Here is a 16,848-nt window from a genome sequence, read left to right on the forward strand (position 1 = left end):
ACAACCAGTAGAATGGAGGAAGGACAACTTTACACGAGACGGTTGGCAAAGGCTCCAAGGAGATGAGAGTTGAGTTGAAACTGAAAAAAAGTATGGCTTGCTGGGAGCAGAGTGTCCCAGACAAAAAGAACAGCATAGGCAAAGGTGGGAACAGAGAAAAGGCTGGTATGGCTACCAGAGTAGGCGTGCAAGCGTGCACACACATGAAGCGGGGAGAGCATTTAATGAGCAGGGGGAAGGAATGGAGGAGGATAACAGGAGAAAGAGTTCAGTCTACGGCTATGCCACCCTGAACAAGCCCAATCCCGTCTGATCTCGGAAGCTAAGCAGGATTGGGCCTGGTTAGTACTTGGATGGGAGACCACCTAGGAAGACCAGGTGCTGTAGGCGTGAAAAATAAAAAATAAGAGATTGTAAGCTGACAAGGTCCTTGCAATCTGAGGTCAACCAAGGGTTGCCTCACTAAAAAAAAAAAAAAAAAAAAAAGAAAGTTCAGAGATGAAGGCAGGAGTTAGCCTGAGGACACCATAATTTGGAGTCTGGATTTTATTTTGATATAGTGGGAAGCCACTGATAGGTTGCAAGCAGGAGTATGACATGATCTAAATTATAAATTAAGCTTTTAAAAAGATCTCTCTGGATGCTGTGTGGGGGTGCACTGAAAGGGGCTAGAATGGAATCTGGGAAGCTATAGCAGAACTAGCTGCAGTTCCCTGGACACAACTTGCTCCTTCGAACCACTAGGGGTTTGCTCCTCGTACAGCATCCCTACCCCCTCCTCTATCTAGCCAACTCTCTAGAGTTCAAAGGTCACCTCTTTGTGTTCTAGATCCCACTTAATGTGTCCCTCTTCTGTACTCCCACAGCTCCAGCACCTACATTTACTACAGAACACCTGCAGTCTCCTCAGCTAGACTGTGATTTATTTGAAGGTAGGAAGTGTTTTTGGTTTTTTTTTGTTTTTTTTTTTTTGCAGTTCGGTGCCCTAGGGCTCAGCACATGACATTGTGCATGGAATAAACAGGTAAATAGTGTAACTGCGTTAGGAGCCAACACTATTGTCTCCACCTGCATCCAATTATTGTTGCTGCACCTACTCCCTCATCCTCTCTCTCAGGTGATGATCTTGCTTCCTATGATCTTTCCTCTATGAAAATAGAAACAATAAGACAACTTCCACACACACACACACACCTCACACCTACCTACTTACCTGCTGCTGTGTCCGTATACTCTACCTTCTCTCCCATTGTTATAAATGAACTGTCCATGCTCCTAAGGCCACCCCTTGCTCTTGTGTATTACTCCAATGCTCCGGCTCTCTCTTACATCTGCACTGTTCCCTTTCCAGTGACTCATTCCCATCAGCACGCAAATGTCTGCGCATACCTCACATCTTAAATTTTAAAAAGGGAAAATTCCTTGAAATCCCACATCAGCCTCCAGCTATCATTTCATCTGTCTGCTTCCCTTCACAGTAAAACTCTTTGAAAGAGTTGAATATACTCATTACCTTCACTCTTCTTCTATTCTCTCTCAATCCCACTCTGATTAGGCTTTCACGCCCACAATCCCTGGGAAAGAGGTCTTATGCAAATCACCAGGACCTCTATTTTGCCAAAGCCATTCGGCAATTCTCAATCCTCGCTCTGACCATAAACAGATTTTGGCATGGTTGGTTCATTCCATCCTTCTGGAAACACTTCCTTATGTCTTCTCAAGCAGATATAAGGTTGCAGTAGCAACCACCACATTGCTACTGCAGCCCAATGGCTGCTCTGTACTGAGAAAAGTCAATCTGTGACAAAGTACCCCATCTACTCACCAGAGCCCAGTAGCTGAGTGTGCACAGTCTCATGGAAAATGATAACAGCAGGGCCCAGGGTGGACAAGGGGACATCCAGACCACAGCGGGCAGTGGTAGCCTTGAGCTCCTTGGTGAAGTGCTTCAGATATGCTTCTGAGGCATCCCCAAGGAACTTGAAGAGGTCATTATGCAGCCGGTCCGCATGAGTTCGATAGATGACGAGGTCTGAGATGGCCAGGACCTTAAGCAGCAGCCGTGTTCTCTGGCTTAGATTCACCGTAGCCCCCAAGAGCCCTTCCGTGTCTATTACTGCTACTTTGTGGACTGGGTCATATGCTGCCCACACTCCCACAGTGCAGGACTCCTGGGCAGGGGAGGTTTTGAAGACCTCACGGCCATAAAAGAAAGTGTGATTGAGGGTATGAGACTTTCCATCACCGGTATTTCCAAAAATAGAAACCACCTTCAGGTGCTGATCAGGTTTGCAGTCCAACTTCCTAATAAAGTCTTCTTCATTGGTTACCTTAAAAAAAAAAAAAAAAAAAAGACAATGAAATAGAGAAATGGCAAAATAGCTAGACACATGTGCAAGAAGAACAAGTGCTTCCCAGAGTCAAGGTCCTTGACTGACTTGCCAAGGGAGCAAGAGAAAGAAGCCCCAGGATAACAGCCTCACACCCAGTCCGTTCCCTAGCAAACAGCTAACAGGAATTTTCAAAGCCTCAGACAGTATAAGAACTTAGTGGTCACGAAAGAGCTAAAATTATAAAATTCTCAGAAGACACAGGAGCAAATCTTTCTGACTTTGGATTATGTAGTGATTGTTTAGATATGACACCAAAGGCACACAACAAAAAATAGATAAAATGGACTTCATCAAAACTGAAAACTTTCGTTTTGTAAATGATACCATCGAGACAGTGAAGACAACCTAAAGAATGGGAGAACATATTTGTAAATCATACATTTGATAAGGGACTAGTGTCCAGGGTATATAAAGAACTCAACAAAGAAAAAAAATAACCTAATTAAATATTTTAAAGAAACGACCTCAATTTTAAGCAAAAAAAAAAAAAAAAAAAAAAATTTTTTTGGCATAGACATTTCTCCAAAGATGATATGCAAATGGCCATTAAGCACATGAAATCACACGCAACATCATTAGTCATTGGGAAATGCAAATCAAAACCACAATGAGATATCACTTCACACCCATTAGGATGGCTATGATCAAAAAATAATAACAAGCATTGGTAAGGATGTAGAGAAACTGCAATGCTCACATACTGCTGGTAGGAACATAAAACAGCACTGCCACTTTAGAAAACAGTGTGGCAATTTCTCAAAAAGTTAAACATAGGGTTACCATATGTCTCAGTAATTCTACTCCTAGGTATGTACCCAAGAAAACTGAAAACATATGTCCACACAAAACCTAAACATGAATGTTCATAGCACCATTATTCATAATAACCAATAAGTGGAAGCCACCCATATGTCCACCAACTGATGAATGGATATATAAAATGTGGTATAGCCACACAATGTAATATTATTCAGCCATAAAAAGGAATAAAGTACTAACACATGCTACAACGTGGACAAACTTTGAAAACATTGTGCTAAGTTAAAGAGGCCAGACAAAAAGTGTTACACATTCTATGATTCCATTTATACGAAACATTCCACTCTAGGCAAATTCACAGAGACAGAAAGTATATTAGTGGTTGCCAGAGGTTGAGGGAAGAGGGGACTAGGGAGTTACTGCTAATGGATACGGGGTTTCTATTGGGGTGATGAAAATGCTCTGAAGTTAGACAGTGGTAAGGGTTGTACGACTTCACGAATATACAAAAAACACTTTAATTTGTACACTTTAAAAGGGTGAAATATATGGTATGTGAATTACTTCTCAATCAAGCTGTTATTTAAAAAAAAACATTGGTCAAACTTCATCCCTCCATAATTTCTGTTTACAGTTTAAAGAACACTGCAGTCCTTATTAAGAGTAAGGCCGAGAAGGAAGAGACCTAGTGCCAGTGAGATACCAGACTGGAGCTCCAGAGAGAGGCTCAGGGCCAATACTCTCAGAACGCAGAACCCCAGGATCAAAGCTACTAATCCAAACAGGTAATGTTTTATTCCAGCTAAAGGAATGATGAACCTTTACAGCAAGTATCCTCCAGCCATAAGAGAAAAAACACCTTCCTGATATTTAAGAGTGTGCTGGTTTGATAGAGAAATGTAAACAGACCACAGGTGTGATAATATAGGCCCTCATTTCCCATAATCAAGATGTTAAACCAGTCATTATCTACTAATAGCATCACTATTGTTACATCATTAGGAGCCTTAATGCTAGATAATTCTAACAACTTACTGAATGCCCACTGCAGTGACAGTGTCCTTCGCTTTTATCTTTACATCCCCAGCACTTGGAACACAACATAGCTCAGAGGGGGAGCTCAATATCCAGTTATTGAATGAATAAAAATAAATGCCAGGCACCTTACTAGGTATTCTAATCACTTTTTTTTCACCCTGTATCTTCCACAGGGCTTAACACATGCAGCAGCATTCAATAAACTTGGTGATGAGTTCACTGATCTCCCAGACAACTGAGAGGAACAAGAAGTTACACCCCATTTGGGGGTATAACAGCCCATTTTGGAACAGTGTCACTCAGCCAGCCTGGTTCCAAGCTGCTACACTGGCCAGCAAGAGAAATAAAACAAAAGCTCCATAAACCTCTACCAGCAAGAAGTCAGGTAAGGTCAGGGTGGCTCACTCACTCTAAGAGCCATCCACCTTCTTAAACAGTCCTTGGAAAGACGACTAGGCTAGGGACTTTCACCCTTGGAAATCTACTGTCATAAATCTGTGAGCCCACAAAAAGACAACTACTATCCAGATATGTAAGAACAGGCGCCTGAAAAAGAGCACATGGGAATCTTTAGGTACAGAATTGTCTTAGTACCCACATTGATTAAGTGCCCACTAAATGATGTACATAATATTTTTGTTAACTATTTATTAAGGATGAAAATAAAACCCTCCATATCAGCATCTGGGGATATTATTTTGGCACCTGGTGTCTTGGGGTATGTTAAAGACATGTGTTCATGTGTTGGGCATATGCCTCTGAGTCCACTCTCTGCAAAGAATTCTGGGGCAAGGAGCTCAAAGCTCTAGGCTAGTTTTTCTACTGACAGCCCTAAATAATCATTGAACATGCAATGATTGCGTTTTTTCTGTGTAAAGTGAGGATATAACCATCTTTGCCTTCTTTGATTGTATAGTGATGGTTAATCACATAAATAGATAAGTGAGAAAATGCTTTGCACACAAAAAACATGCTTCATTTTTAATTCGCCTACCTTTCATATTATTTTGCTCCCTATTATACTAAATTCATCCTTACATGAGCCAGAAGGAGAGAACAGCTTAGGCCTAGGTGGTAGCAAGACTGGTTTTCAGTTAGGGGAGGAAAAGATAAGATTCCTTTCCATGAGGAAAAGAAGGGGCCAGAAGGGAACAAGGCTCCCGCCCTACTTGTTCTGCCTGTTTGCTATCAATGATCCCACTTTGCTCCATTCCTGGAGTGAAATAAGCTACCTGACTCTGAGCTGGGCCAACTGGCCACCCAACTCTACAAATGGTCCTCAGCCTTTTCAAAACAGCGAAAGCAGGAGTGACACCAAAGCCCCCCCTCCCAACTTCTGCCTCCAGTCCCCCCAACTTGCTAGACCATCTCTTGGACCTCAGACCAATCAGAAACACTGGTATTCCACTCCTGGCTTTGCCACTGTGTGGCCTTGAGGAAGTTATTTAACTACTGAAGCCTCAGGGAAACAAGATAACAGATTCTACAACCCTTAGGGATACAGAGGGGACTAAATGAGATAAAGCACATAAAGGGCATAGCACAAAGCCTGGAACACTGTAAGCACTCAATAATTACCCATTATTATTTAAAGACCAGCCAACTGGGAAAACATCCTGATACACAGCAATAGCAGCTGGGCTTGAACAAGCTTGTTGTTCAGAAGTTACTCATTCAGAGACTAAATCGGCAATGCAGTGAGATCCAAACCGACTCTACCCAAAATTATCTTGCTGCTTGCTTCTGATGACTCCTTTCTCGCGGATCAAAACAACATATTAATACTGGCTTTATAGCTGACTCTTAGTAAAGTGACCATCTAATATCATACCAATCTTTAAGAAACCAAACAGTACATCTCTCTCTCACCCAGAAAGCCTTTCACTTTGTACAGAGTTCCAAGTGGAGTTTCTAAAATGAAGTATAACTGTACTCAATGATCTCCATTGTTCCAATTTAGAATTCAGAGCAGTTTATGATAGTGAAAAGTGTCCAGCAGTCAAACTCTGACCTAAGCAAGCAACAGGATAATGAAAATCTCCCTCAAGAAATTCCTTCTTAGCCCTCAGAGAATCATACAGGAAGAACGACCATATGGGCTTTGTTCTGAGGAGGCCTGGGAAGGGAAATGCAAAAAGCGAGGAAGGAACTGAAGTAAAGAGCCTTGGAAGAAGGAAAGTTCAACAAAACACAGAGTCTAGAAGTTAAACCCCAAACAACTGCAAGGAAAGTAACTCAGAAAGTAGCTCCAGTCCTTTCAGTTTTGGCCTCTCTCGATGAAAATGACCTAATTTGTACCAACTACAATCATAACAGTCCTTTGAATTTTTATAAAGGTGTTCCCTGTGGCTGAGGGCAAAAATCAGCTCCTTCCCCAAACAGCAAAAGCTAAGGGAAGCTTGGTTGCTCCCATCACAATCTAATGCTTTACAATAAATCCCACCACTGAGACAACAAAGGTTATTTTACACCTCTCGTGAGATTCTAAAACTAGCCTAAGTCAATAGTCATCCCCAAAGTAAGTTTCTATAATTACTTTTCTGTGTTGACTTCTGGTTTATTTTGCTTTCATTCCATCTTTAGCTGAGTTCAGAGGAAGAGACAGAACCCAAAGAAATCAAACCAGATTCTTGTTCTTATCAGAACTGGGACCATTATCCCACAAGGAAACTGTAACTTGTTATCTTCATTTAATCAATAGACATGTATTGAGCTTCATCTAGTGTCTGGCACTGACCTGATGATGTTAGACCAGCACAGATATAGAACTTAGGTAACATTTTCCTTCTTCTAGGGGAGGGAAAGGAGAAGTGGAAGGTGACAAAACTCTTCCTTAAAAAAATCCAGACCCACTTTCATCATGTTGAAAAGAACTCCAGGCAATGATTTAATAAGTCCATGGCCCAATTTTTAGGCAGGACTTAGTGTCAAACAGATCAGCAGCCAGTCTATTTTTAAAGTCCAAATGATAGGGAGGTTCCACTCCAATAGCAAATCCCTATTGCCAAAAAGTTCTAGTAAACCTGTCTCCTCAACCAGCAAGTTCAGAAAATTTCTGTTCATTGTATCCTTAGGAGTGTGTATATATCTTTGTTTATCCATGTGTCAACAATTTCATGTAAAAACAATTGTTTCTCAATCAAATGTTTTCTTAAGACTACTGAAGTTGAGACTGGCTTCACAAACACATTTGGTAAGGGCAAAGATCACTTTCTTCTACTTCGGGGTCCTCCAAGTGTTCCATTACCTGAGAGGTCAGGAATTCTCCTCCCATGTCTTATAACTACCCGTGGTGTTTCTGACACATGGCTTCACATACACTGCCTGCCACTTTCCTCCTACTCTAGCAGGAGAGAGAACATTTCTACATAGAGACAATCCACACAATGAATTCTTTAAAAAGAATCATTTTTAGCTCCATGATCAGTCTCGTTGACCTAACCCAGTTCAGCTCTCCATTATATCTGAATAAAAAGCTTTCCAAAGCAAAGCCGAATTCTGAGGACAAACTGGAAATATCTAGTCATCCTCAAGATCTACATCATCCTCAAAGGACTCTTCCAAGGAGCTTCCAGATGGGAGATGCAGCTCCCCTTTTAAGTGGCACATCATACTTATATTTGGCCAACTATAAAAACAGACATAAAGTCTGGTAAAGGCTCTGAGACTCAGCAGTAAAAGCACCAGGTGAGACATAAGACAAAAGAGCTAGGTTCAAGTTCACCGCTACCTGGATCACACCAGGGGCAATTTACTCAATCCTTCCCTTGCTCAAAGTCTCCATCCTCAACACACCATGTCTATTAACATGTTCCCATTCATCCCAGTTCTGAGCTTCCCAACCAGAATGAACTCTACGCTGGCAAGGGGTCTGGTCTGTGTTTTCACCCCTGCAGCCCTAGCACAGGGCCTGACACATAATAGGAAACCAATACATATTTGTCAATAAATGAATAATCATAGCACAAATGTCCAGATGTTACATTCTCTGTGGAAGAGAACAGTGCAGTATTACCATTAATGGTTCACTCAACCAGCCTCTAACACTCACTGAACTAGAAGAGCCTTAAAGAAGTAATTTAACTTCTCTGGGCCTCAGTTTTCTCACCTATATAATAAGGATAACAACCGATCTACTTCATAGAGTTGCTGTGAGAATTAAATGAGATGTATATGGAGCACTTAGCACAGTGGTGGCATGTAGTTAAATGCTAGAGAAGTGTTGACTGTAGTTGTCCTGGTTTGCCTCTGGGCCATTGTCATCACCACCACTGCAGAATTTCATTCCATTATCCCAAGTAAAAATCCTCCTGAGGGAAGGTTTCCAATAAATGCCTCTTTAAAGAATTAGGGACAATGGGACAAGGAAGATACTTTACTCAATACTTACCACTCCCTCCCTCAGAAAGATGTATCTTTTCAATTTAGGGGAAAAAACTGTTATGAGATGGCATAATACATACATTATGCATAAGAAAGCATTAAGATTTCAAAAGAATGACATGACAGGATTCCAAGAATTATTGTTACACCAGAGACTCACTAAAGTGCTCTCCTCATAGTTTTTGTCGATCATAATAGATGACACAGCCTTATAAGGAGATTTTTTGTTTCTGAGGTAGAGATTGAGAGGAATCTGGTTTCTATACAACCTGGAATGTGATAATGGAGCCCTGCTGAAGTAACAATATAGCATATAACTATTTTAAGTCAATTAACGATAGTAACCCCTCCAGCAATATTACCCTTCTCTAAATTGCCATAATATCCTTTCTATACTGCTGACATCATCCACCTTATTTCTATGTAATTTTCTTCTATTACCACTAGACTGTCCTCTCCCTAAGGGCAAACCCAGTGTCTTTCTGCCCTTTTGTATGTCCTTCAGTTGTCAGCACATAGTACGCACTCATTAAATGTTTGTTGAACTAATGATTACATTCTCAGTGCATTTCATTCATTCAACAAATATTATTTGAGTATATACTCTGTGCCAAACACTGTCTAGATGTTGACAAAGAGAAGAGGCAAAAATTACTGCCCAATGAAAATGTTCTGAAATTGACTGTGGTGGTGGTTGTACATATCTGTGAATATACTAAAAGCCATTGAATTGTACACTGACACTTTAAGTGGGTGAATTGTATGGTATAGGAATTATATCTCAATAAAGTTGTTTTTTTAAAAAGTAAATGCAACATTAAAAAGGACTGAGATACTAGTGGCTTTATCATAAAATTAACTACTTTTCTGTAGTTCTATATCAGTATTTTAACATGCTGTGTCAATGTTATTTTTATAACTGGGAAATAATAAAAGTTATATAAAAAAGATTTTTAAAGATCACTGTCCTCTGGAATGGTCTGCTTAACAGGTACAGGGTTTTCTTTTGGGTAATGAAAATATTTTAGAATTAGATAGAGGTGGTTGTTGCACAAATGGTGAATATACTGAATGCCACTGAAATGTTCACTTTAAAAGGGTTAATTTTATGTTATGTGAATTACACCCCAATGAAAAAAATGTCACTGCTCTCATGGAGCTTAAATTCTAATGGGGAAAAAAGACAAGAGTCAAACAATTAAAATATATGGTCTATAAAACGTCCAACAACAGTGAATGGATGAACAAATAGAATACTACCCAGCAGTAAAAACAAATGAACTGAGACATGCAGCAACATGAATGACCATCAAAAACATGGTGAGTGAAAGAAGCCAGACACAAAACAGTGCTGCAAGTTTCTATTTATATAAAACTCCATGAAAGTCAAATCTCTAGTTGTAGAGAACAGATCAGTGATTTCTGAGGACTGACTTAAGGCACAAGGGAACCTTTTTGGGGAACAGGAATGTTCTATATCTTCACTGTGGCGGTGGTTACACATGTGTACATACATTTGTCAAAACTTACAGAACTGTACATTTAAAATGTGTATATTCTGTAAATTATGCCATGAAGAGTTGATTTTTAAAAGTACATGTGTTATGTCATGTACTTTTGTTTTATGTCATGTCAAACAGTGATAAGTAGTGTGAAGAAAAATCAGGAGAGGGGACTAGGACCACAAGGTGGGGACACGGGTTGCTCTTGTAAATATGGGGGTCAAGGTGGGCTGCACTTTAACACCAAAACCTTTTTAGATCAATCCTTTAAAAAAAAAAAAAGCAGCAAACTCAATTTTATGTGGTAATGAAAAGAAGATGTCATGAACAGTCCAAAACAGTATGTAACCCTAAACTCATTTATATTTAGTTCTAGAAACTTATTTACTTCTGAAAGGGGCAGATATTTCAGAGATTACTCAAACTAATAAGGCACATAATTGATACTCAATAAATGTTTATGCCTGCTGTTGAATGATACATGTAAACTGAATTGAGCTCTCTGAAAGAAAAGGTTATGAGAGATTATGGAAAACAGTTTAGCCATGTAGATGACATATACACTGGGCAGAAGCAATTGGGCTGGAAATTAGAGGAATTTCTAGAATACTGTATGACTGCTGAATTGCTCTCCAAACTTGAACTTCGGGTGTCTGCAACTATATGCCAGAACCAGGATTTATCTGTTCTTTTCAAGCATTCCACTGTCTAGACTCAAATTCCCTGGAAAAGACAGCAATAATCCAGTCTCAAGTAGAAGGGAATCAGTAAGGGGAACAAAAATTTCCAGAAGCTACCAGAAAATAGAATCACCCAGAGGTCAGAGGCTTCCATACGATTGGTTTGTACACTCTTCTGACCAAGAACCCCAGCCTCTACCAAGATAACCACACGAATAGGCCAAACAGTGCCTCTTAATTGCCAGCCAAAAGCTATTGGAAACAGAGGCAAAATGAACAAAACATCCTCCAAGGAAGCAATCACCCTTTCCTGCCTCCAAAAGTTCAAAAGTTCCTCTGTGTCCCTTCTCATAGGTCTTTCCAATTCTTCTTGCCTGGAACTTTTTATAATCCTGTTTTCTTTCCCTTCTTCTGGGTCTCATCCATTAGCTTTCCTCTAACTTCCCATCAGCAATCAAACATACTCAATACATTTAGCAGTTCTAACCGTAGGCAGAAATGGTCTAATGGGAGCTCCTCCCAAAGCAAGCACGACTCCCCAGAAAAGTTCAGCCAGCCATCAGAAGCCCTTTCGTGCTACACATCTCCAGGATAAATTCAAGGGTGGTGCAGCCAGGAGATGCATCCACAAGGAAAACATATAAAGTCAACTTAATAAGAAATCTTCCCGTTAACATGACCCCTGGTTGAAAAAGCCAAATATTTGCTCAATTCCAGAAAAATCAATCACTTCAAAGAAGTAACAGACCAGGAAAAAATAGAATCACATAAACTGGAGGTAACTTGAAATAGTTAAAAATAGGTTCCCTGGAAAGCTGACTCACAGTGATTTTGAGTCACAGTGATGGCTTATATGGGTCAAATTTTAAACAGTCCAGTACTAAACAAAAAGGCCTCCCAGGTTAAATGCCAGGAGCCTGTTAAAACAGCCCAAGGCTGGGAAAGCTCAGAAAATGCTGAGCACAAACTGAAGGCACATAATAGGGGCTCTTTTATCTTTCTGCCCATCTGAGTCATCCTCTGCCCTGCACTTCCCAGTAATCCCATACAATGCCCTTCCTCCCAGCATTATTACTAAACAAAAGAGGCTTTTACTTGGGTTTCGAGGAGTAAAAGGCAGCAATGGCGGAGGGAACCTCTGCTACTCCTGCAATTATTGCTTATTATTTTGACAGACAGCTCCTAAGCAGATCTATGGCTTTTTGTTCACAGCTCCTAAGAACCAACAGTAAATATATTCATGTCCTAACCAGAGATTGCCAAAGGGCTATCCAGCCACAGCACCAAAATTAGTCCTTACAGTATAAGACTTTGGCTATCTAACAAGAAATCGTGGGGAAGTTCCACAATTTAGAAGATTATGATCCCCCTGGCTCGTGACTTATTGACCAGAATTAAGTCCTGAGGGGTTTCTGAAACAGAGGGCCTAGAAAACAGCAAGCCTCATCAAGGTACCCTAGATCAGGAAGCAGAGGACAGGGCCCAAGGGTCACCAACAGATGAGTCTAAGATAGGAGCACAGAAATGGGATAGACCAACACAGCTGGTTTGTGGTCAAGAATTCCCATACAGTCCAAAAACATCCTCTGCTATTTTCCATTCCTGGATCCCATTAAAATAATGTCTCCTTCAGCCAATTAAAAAAAAAAAAAAAAAGCCAAGTCCCAGTATTTTGAGCCACACTATTCTGGGACTGTAAACAAGTGAAGCAGCCAAGCAACGTGATGGGTCTTCTTAAAGGAACGGACTCAGTGTGATGAGGTCCACCAATGACTCTGCTGAGGGAAGAACAGAGAAGACTCACTTGGCCTCCCATTTCAGAGAGGAACCACGGCTGTCAATTCCTGAGTCAAAGAGGGCCTTTCTTACCTTCTCATTGACTACTCCAGGACTTCCTTATCACCCTGCCTGTTTGGCGTGAGGGGGCTTAATTTCAGGAGTCTTTTGGCATGAAAAGCTTCCTGGCTCTCCTAATGCCCCAGTTAGGGGACAGTCAGCAAGAAGGTGAAATTTCCTGTCAGTTTGCTGCTCTGTTCTTTTGGAGAGAGGACAGTATAGGAAGTTTGTAGAAAAGAGACAGAGAGAAAGGGATGATTATGGGGGTGGGGGGGAAACCCTGTATGGGGTTTAAATATGTATGTATATAAGAATGAAGGAAAAAAATGACTTAATTTTTCACCTTTTTATCCTCTGACAAATAGACATTCTGATAAGATGTCTGAATTCCTCACAAGACCCAACAGCTAAGAAAATACTATCCTCTTCTTACCACTAAGAACCCTAATTAAAGAACTTTATTCTTCTAACCTTTGAGTTATTTGCTAAGGGTGTTGTCTCTAACTTTGAGATTATGGATGACTTGTCAGTGTGGATCATCTACGTATTATGGGCTCTAAAAAACAGATCCATAAGTTCTTTGGTTTTCCTGGTATAGTTTCACTGAGGCCTAGAAAAATCAATGAATATAACCCACAAAGTCTAAACATTTCACTAGCGAGGTTACAAAATACACCAAAATACTAATTTCACCTAGATTACTTCTGAGGTGTGAACAGAACCAAAAAGAGAAAAAAATGGTGTTCTGACTAAAATTTTTGTTCCCAATATATTTTCCACTTCACTGGAATCCAGATCTTCTGTTCAACCAAACCTTCAATTCTTAGATCAGTTTCTCAATCTCAGCACTATTAGTGACATTTTGTACTAGATAATATTTCTGGTGGGGATGGGAGGTAGTGAGGCTGCCCTATGTATTGTAAGAATCTTAGCAGTACCCTGGCTTCTACACACTAGCCAGTAGTACATCCCCTCTACCCCCCAGCTGTGGCAACCAAAGATGACTCCAAACATTGCCAAATGCCCCCTGGGGAAGGAAAACCACTTCGAGTTGAGAACCAGTCTTAGATAATACCAAATAAGACGAATTTAGCTCTCTTTATTGTTCGAATAGAGTTCTTAAAGACTTTTAGTTTTATCAATTCAGTAAAATCTGGAGTATTAAGCAGGTGTTATTTGCATAAACCAAATGCTCTGGGATCACAACTGAGTTCTCTCATTCCCTCATCCCTCCACCCAATGTATCAGCATTCCTGTTTCACACCCAAACTTTGTCCCAAATTCATTATCTTTCCATCTCACCATGTAAATAACACCAAATCTAAGCCACCTCTCACCTCACCTTCTGCAATATTCTCCTAAGTGGCTTCACTGCTTTCCCTCTTGCCCCCGCTACAATCACCATAATCTAGATTGCACACTAAAGTCAAGAGCTATCTCTTAAAAAGTTCTATCAGGTCATGTGACTTTCTAGCACAAAGCAGAATGATGCTTCCTATTACACTTATAACCCACGCTTATTTCTAAGGCCTACAAGGCCCCACGTGATCTGGCACCTGCTTACTTACCTCTGCATCTCTTTCCTTACCACTCTGCAACTCACTCTAGCCACAATGGCATTCTTTCTATACTCAAACATGACAGCCCACCTTCTTTTTGTTCCCATTCCTGTCAACAGGTCTATTTTCCTAGGTAGTATTAACCATCAGGTCTTTGCTTAAAAGTTACCTCTACAATAAAACCTTCCTGTAGCTTCCAAATCACTCTTCCTTAATAATACTTACTATATGTGAACCATCTTTTTATGTGTTTTACATGTGTGAACTCTGCCTTCCTCACTTAAATGGTAAACTCTACGACAGCACGGAACGAGTCTTATTAACCATGTATCTTTGGAATCTAGAAAGTGTCCAGTACATAACATATAATAAATGTGATGAAGCCATGAATAGCTTTGGCTAGTAGGCCACAAATGGCTTACTGAGACCAAAAGTCAGTCTCTCCTCAAATCTATCATTCTACTACACACTCAAATGATAACACTACACACTCAAATGACAACAGGTAATGACAAAATTTTCACCTCTAAAAGAAAACTTTTATCTTTTTAGGTTTTCCCAAAGAAACTGAATACTTGAATCATAAGCGACAAATCTTAGGAGGCTCTCGGCCATAAAATTTGAGGAAACCACACCTAACAGTAACAGCCTACGAACTGCTAAAACAATCCTTACATACTAAAATGAAAATCATCAAAACCTACAAACACCTAGAAACATGAAAAGAAAAACAAAGGTTGGGCCTAACTCATAGAATCTTTACTGCTATGAAGAAGCATTTCTTCAATGACGATAGTCATATACTTATATAGAGCCGTTTCATTTGATTTTCACAGCAGCCATGAGGAACTGGTGAGCTGATACTATTAACCATAATGAAGGTTAATTAGAAAGTTTAAATGACTTGGTCAGAGACAGTAGGAGTGTTACAAAGCAAGGATTTTAGAGCCAGATAACCTACGCTCAAATCTTCGGCTACTTAAATGTAACTCAATGTTGGCAAGTTAACTTCATCACTCTGTTTCAATGTCTTCATCTATAAAATGCAATACTATAGATGGAATGTTTGTATTCTGCCCCCTCCCCCAAAATTCATATATTGAAATCTAACCCCAATGTGAATGTGATGGCATTAGGAGGTGGAGCCTTTGGAAGGTGATTAGATCATTAGGGAGGAGCCCTGAAAAATGGGATTATAAAAGAAACCCAAGAGTTCCCTTCTGCCATGTGAGAACAACACAAGACAGCTGTCTATAAACCAGGCCCTTATCACTCAATCTGTTGGTGCCAGCATCTTCAACTTCCCAATCTCTAGAGCTGAGAAATAAACTTCTGTTGTTTAAAAACCAACCAATCTATGGTATTCTGTTAGAGCAGCCCCAACTGATTAAGATGTACAACTTACTTCATAGGGTGTGGTAGGCTGAAACTGCCCCCCCCACAAAAATGTCCACATCCTATCCCTAGAACCTGTGTATGTCACTATGTGGCAAAGAGACTTTGCAGAAATGACTGAATTAAGGACCCTGAGGTGGGGAGATTATGCTAGATTATCCAGGTGGAGCCAGTGTAATCACAAGGATCCTCCTAAGAGGGAGGCAGGAGGGAGAGGACAATGTGACAATAAAAGAGAGACAGAGACAGGGAGTGGAATGAGTTACACTGTTGACTTTAAAGCTGAGTAATGGGGCCACAAACCAAACCATTCAGGCAGCCTCAGGAAGCTAGAAAAGACAAGGAAACAAATCATTCCCTAGAGCCTCCAGAAGGAACACAGCCCTATCCATCCATTTTTAGAACTTCTGACCTCCCAATTATGAGAGAATAAATTTGTGTTACTTTAAGCCACTACCTTTGTGGTAATTTGTTACCACTAAATTTGTGGTAATTTGTTACAGCAGCAACAAGAAGCTAACAGGCAGAGTTATCAACAGGATTAAATGAGCTCAGACTTGTAAAATGCTAAGAACAGTTCCTAGCATCACAGTAAGAGCTTTTTAAATTTTAGCTGTTATGAGCTAAGACCAGAACCCAAGGGAGACTCACAGAAGTACTGCAGAGGCTAAGAAAATGAGGTTTGGAAATTTGGTATAATCAATCCAAATTTAAAATGCACATATCATTTGACAAAAAAAGATTCCATTTCTAAATAAATTCAGAGACTATTTAATACATTCCTGTTTATAATAACTCAAATATCCATTACATTAAAATTACACAAAAAAACATTCAATAAAATACTAAGCAGCCTTTAAATAATGAGGTAAAATCTCAATGTACTGATCATGGAAGCTCTACAATATGTATCCTTCAGTGAAAAAAAGCTGAGGACAGAACAGTAAGTATATCAGGTTCTATTTCTGTTGAAAAATTAAAAGGATACATACATTATACGTACACATGAAAAAAATTCTAGAAAGGCATGCCATTAACTGTCAATGGTGAATGTTCTAAGAAAGGAGACTAAGGGTATGGAGTAGGAGAGAAACTCTGATCATTGTATGCCCTTTTATAACATTTTAGTTTTTTTTTTAGTAGTTAAGTGTATGATATCCATTTTCTGAAAAACGAAGTTGAGATGTGACATCGCCAATCAATCAGTAAGTATTTATAGCCTCACAACGTGCCTACCATTGTACATGATACGGGGCATAAGACAATGGTCCTGCTCTCGAGGGGTTTACAATCTAGCTGAATT

General features: G+C 40.0%; 1 protein-coding gene and 1 pseudogene across 2 annotated transcripts in view; one reads left to right on the forward strand and one right to left on the reverse strand.

Moving 5' to 3' along the window:
• The window catches only part of ZFYVE1 (zinc finger FYVE-type containing 1), a 44,832-nt gene that overhangs the window by 23,178 nt on the left and 4,806 nt on the right, over positions 1–16,848 (reverse strand). For both annotated transcript variants that reach the window (XM_039883708.1, XM_039883707.1), the window contains exon 3: positions 1,826–2,330. In XM_039883708.1, the coding sequence (XP_039739642.1) occupies positions 1,826–2,330 (505 nt within the window). The remainder of the gene's footprint in view (positions 1–1,825; positions 2,331–16,848) is intronic.
• LOC120620019 (uncharacterized) lies at positions 272–390 on the forward strand (annotated as a pseudogene).

The sequence above is a fragment of the Pteropus medius genome, unplaced genomic scaffold (genome assembly GCF_902729225.1).
Source record: "Pteropus medius unplaced genomic scaffold, Ma_sr-lr_union100, whole genome shotgun sequence".
In the NCBI taxonomy this organism is placed as follows: Eukaryota; Metazoa; Chordata; class Mammalia; order Chiroptera; family Pteropodidae; genus Pteropus; species Pteropus medius.